This window comes from Miscanthus floridulus, chromosome 10 (assembly GCF_019320115.1).
Source record: "Miscanthus floridulus cultivar M001 chromosome 10, ASM1932011v1, whole genome shotgun sequence".
Taxonomy (NCBI): Eukaryota; Viridiplantae; Streptophyta; class Magnoliopsida; order Poales; family Poaceae; genus Miscanthus; species Miscanthus floridulus.
Genome location: NC_089589.1, coordinates 74,099,944 through 74,104,218, shown reverse-complemented (window position 1 = coordinate 74,104,218; position 4,275 = coordinate 74,099,944). Strand labels below are relative to the sequence as shown.

At 53.4% G+C, this 4,275-nt stretch overlaps 1 protein-coding gene across 1 annotated transcript; it reads right to left on the bottom strand.

The window, feature by feature from the left end:
• Window positions 1-291: 291 nt before the first annotated feature.
• Window positions 292-612, bottom strand: LOC136488859 (uncharacterized). Its single transcript, XM_066485655.1, has one exon. It carries the CDS (start codon window positions 610-612, stop codon window positions 292-294), a length of 321 nt encoding a protein of 106 aa, XP_066341752.1.
• Window positions 613-4,275: the final 3,663 nt, after the last annotated feature.

Genomic DNA, 4,275 nt, shown 5'->3' with positions numbered 1-4,275 from the left:
ACGCCTCGGGCCAGCCTGGTGCGTGAGGCGCGTTCTGGAACCGGCTGTGTGGCGCCATGATGCATAGGAGGCAGAGCCGGGGGGGGGGGGGGTGGCCGGGGGAGTGCCCACGAACTTCTTCAGGAGCCTGATGTGTAAGACATCGTGCAGCCGGGCGTGGGGAGGGAGCTCGAGGCGGTAGGCGACGTCGTTGATGATGGCAGAGATGCGGTACGGCCCATAGTACCGGGGCTGCAGCTTCCCTTTGGTGATGCCGTGGAGGGAGGCCGGGGCACGATGGCGGAGACGAAGCTAGACCCAATCACCCACGCTGTAATGAACGTCGCGGTGATGCTTGTTGTAGAACCGCTTGTAGACGTCCTGAGCTTGCTCCAGCCGGGCCCGGGCATCAGTCAGCATCTCATCGCGTTCCGCCATGGTCTTGGCCACCGCAGCCACCCTAGTTTCGCCAGGCTCATAGGAGCGGATGGAGGGTGGCTCACGGCCGTAGACGAGCTGGAATGGCGTGGTCTTGAGCGCGGACTGAAAGGCGGTGTTGTAGATGTATTCTGCCCATGGCAGCCATCGCAACCACTGATGGGGGCGATCGCCAGTCAGGCAGCGCAAATACATGACGATCACCTTGTTGGCTGCCTCTGTCTGGCCATCAGACTACGGGTGGAACGCCGTCGTCATGTGGAGCTTGACTCTGGCGAGGCGCAGCAGCTCTTTCCAGAAAATGGATGTGAACACCGGGTCCCTATCCGAGACGATGGATTGCGGAATACAGTGCAGGCGCACGATGTCAGAGAAGAAAGCCTGCGCCACGGACTCCGCTGAGTAAGGATGGGCCAGCGGAATGAAGTGGCAGTATTTGCTGAACCGATCAACAATGGTGAGGATGACGGATTTGCCTCCCACACGCGGCAAAGCTTCGATGAAATCCATCCCGGTGTCTGCCCATATTGCTGTTGGCACCGGCAGGGGAAGAAGAAGGCATGCTGGGTGTAGGTGCTCGGACTTGTAGCGCTGACAAGTGGCGCACGCGTGCACATAGTCCTGGACCACGGCACGTATGTTCGGCGAGTGGAAGTCACAGCGGAGGCGCTGGAGTGTGCGTTGGACTCCTTCGTGGCCGTCATCGTGAATGGCAGCGAGGAGTTCCTGGAGGAGGGGGGCGCCAGGCGGGATGTAGAGGCGCCCCTGGAACGCGACCAGCCCATCGACGAGGGACAAGGGAGCCGCACGCCGGGAGGAAGTGATCTCCTCCTTGATGGCGACCAGCGCGGGGTCCTGAACATTAGCTTGTCGCAGGCGCTCGATGAAGTCAAAGTGCTGTCCCGAGAGTAGGGATGAAAACAGATCGGATACGGACGGATATCATCGATATTACATTTGTTTTCATATTTCTGTCCGGATTAGGATTCGAATACGGATAGTGTCAACTATGTCGGATATGATACAATTGGATATCGACATCATAAATATGCGATTTGAGTATTCGGATACGGATACGGTATCAGATGTTGGATATCCAGACTCGGATACGGACAGATCTCAACCCCTCTAAACGGATTCGGTTTCGAATACGGTCGAAAAATATCCGTACCATTTTCATCCCTACCCGAAAGCACCAAGATAGCTGCCTCCTCCGTGTCACGGCGGGACAGGGCATCAGCTACCGTATTGGTGCTGCCGGCCTTGTATTCCACGGAGAAGTCGAAACCCAGCAGCTTGCCCACCCAATGGTGCTGGGGAATGGTGGCCAGTCTCTGATCCAAAAGAAACTTGAGGCTAAAATGGTCAGTACGTACTAGAAAGCGGCGGCCCCAAAGATACGGCCTCCAGTGGCGGATGGCCAGCACCAATCCAATCAGCTCCCGCTCATATGCCGCCAAGGATTGATGTTGAGGGGCAGTAGGGCGTCTGAAGAAGGCGATGGGGTGCTGGTCTTGGAGGAGAACGGCCCCAAAGCCATGCGTCGAAGCGTCGCACTCAACGATGAATGGCTACACGAAGTCGGGCAGGGCCAGTACCGGTGCCGTGGTGATGGCCGTCTTGAGGGCGACGAAGGTTGCGCCCGCTGCCTCATTCTAGGTGAACCCCTCCTTCTTTAGTAGGGCCGTCAGGGGGGCTACGGTGGCGCCAAAATCCTTGACGAACTTGCGGTAGTACCCCGCAAGCCCAAGGAAACCTCGGACCGCGCGCGCCGAGCGGGGCTACGGCCAGTCAGCGACGGCCTGGACTTTATCAGGGTCCATGGCCACCCCCTGTGCTGAAATCATGTGCCCTAGATACGCGATGGAGTCAACACCGAAGGCACACTTGGACCTTTTGACGAACAGCCGGTGTTGATGCAGCACGGTGAGGACAGCACGCACATGGCGAAGGTGTTCAGCCAAGGATGCTCTGTAGATTAGTATGTCGTCGAAGAAGACGAGGACGAAGTGGCGCAGGAAGGGGCAGAGAACGTCATTCATCAGTGATTGGAATGTTGCTGGGGCGTTGCATAGCCCGAACGGCATGACGAGGAACTCATAGAGCCCATCGTGGGTTCTGAACGCCGTCTTCTTCACGTCGGCTGGGTTCATGCGAACCCGATGATAGTCGGAGCGGAGGTCTAACTTGGTGAAGAACCGGGCGCCGTATAGCTCATCCAAGAGCTCGTCGACCATCGGAATGGGGTAGGCGTCCTTGACTGTAATAGCGTTGAGGGCCCGGTAGTCGACGTAGAAGCGCCACGTCCCATCGGCCTTCTTGACCAGCAAGACCGGGGAGGAGGACGCCGATGTGCTGCGCTGGATAAGCCCCTGTTCCAGCATAGTGGTGCACTGGAGCGCCGGCTAGCCGATACCAAGTTGTCAAGGACCTGGGCGCCTAGAATTGGAGGCCCTTGGCTTCTCAGTTCATAACTCGAACCAGGTAATGGAGGTGCCAGGGTTTTTGCCTGACTACCACAGCAGGGGGTGAGATTAAGAATAACAGAGAGAGAGGGAGATTTGGGAATAACTTCTTTTCTTTCCTTCATTCAACGAGCATAGGGGGTACATATAGGAGCTCAGCTCCACTGCTACTTGCGCTAGCCATTAACTGCTGGCTGGCTAATTAATTTCTTAATCTCCTCAACTTCTACTTAATTGCCTTAAAGACTGCAGCCCCTCCAGCCGCCTAAGCCTCATTGGGTTCTTCCAGGCCATGCGCACCCTTGGGGGCTGCCCTGGCTGCACCTCGTGTCCGAAGCCGGCGGCTGTACTGTCGGTCCCACATGACACTATGGCAACTGAACAAAGCACTGGATGAACATGGTTCAGATTTGGGATTCCTAGGAAGGAACACCTACGCTCCGATGAGGGAAGTTATCCTAACTGAACACCACACCTGACAGGCGGTGTTTGGCACCAGTTCTGTTAGCCCAGCTGATGGTGATGTAGCGCCAGAACATGATGAAGAAGCAATTCAAGCCAAGATGCAGAGGTTCAGGAAGCAGAACACACGTGTATTTGGGCTGGATTGGATCAACGTGCTGTCTGCCAAGTGAGCCCAACCTAATGCGAAGACAGTGCTGTTGCTTGCTCCTTGTGGCTATAATAATAACAGCAGAAAACGTATTCATCTCATTATTGTCCTCCTGAAAATAAAATAACAAACCAATCTTATCTGTTACCTTGTGAATTGTGACGGGCAAATGATAGAGCACGCTTCCAGCCCACTAGCCTGCTCATGGGCCTGCGGCCATGGGAGCATATCCAACGTAGGTGTTGTGTGTTCTATAGGACTAGTATATTGTCCATGCTAATGTTATGGTAATATTTAGGATAACACAATTAAACAACTAAAATGGTGTATATGCTTTGGTGATTTTGAAAAATCATCGATCACATATTATAATATTAGATAGAATAAAAAAAACATGATTCCGATGACAACCTGATACCAAATAAAGATTACTTGCATGACAAAAATGATATCAGAATATTGTGGATCCATACACAACCTTCCATTTTTTTTTACAAACAACAAAAATAGTTTGGCAAACATCGAGAATTTACATGTGTAGCCTGACTGACCGGTAACCTCGACGGTGTTTTAGATTTTACTCCGCACGTGACAATCAAAATTCCACTTCACGAACAAATAAGCAAAACGAACATTCCAAGGCTTGTAATTAATCCCAAGGGCTTGCAAAACTACCTGGATGATGAAATGACCTTGGATAGACTTTGCACGGAAGATATCTACCCCTTGACCACATTCTCTGCACAGATCTGTCTCACGTTCTAACAGTTCCATATCCTT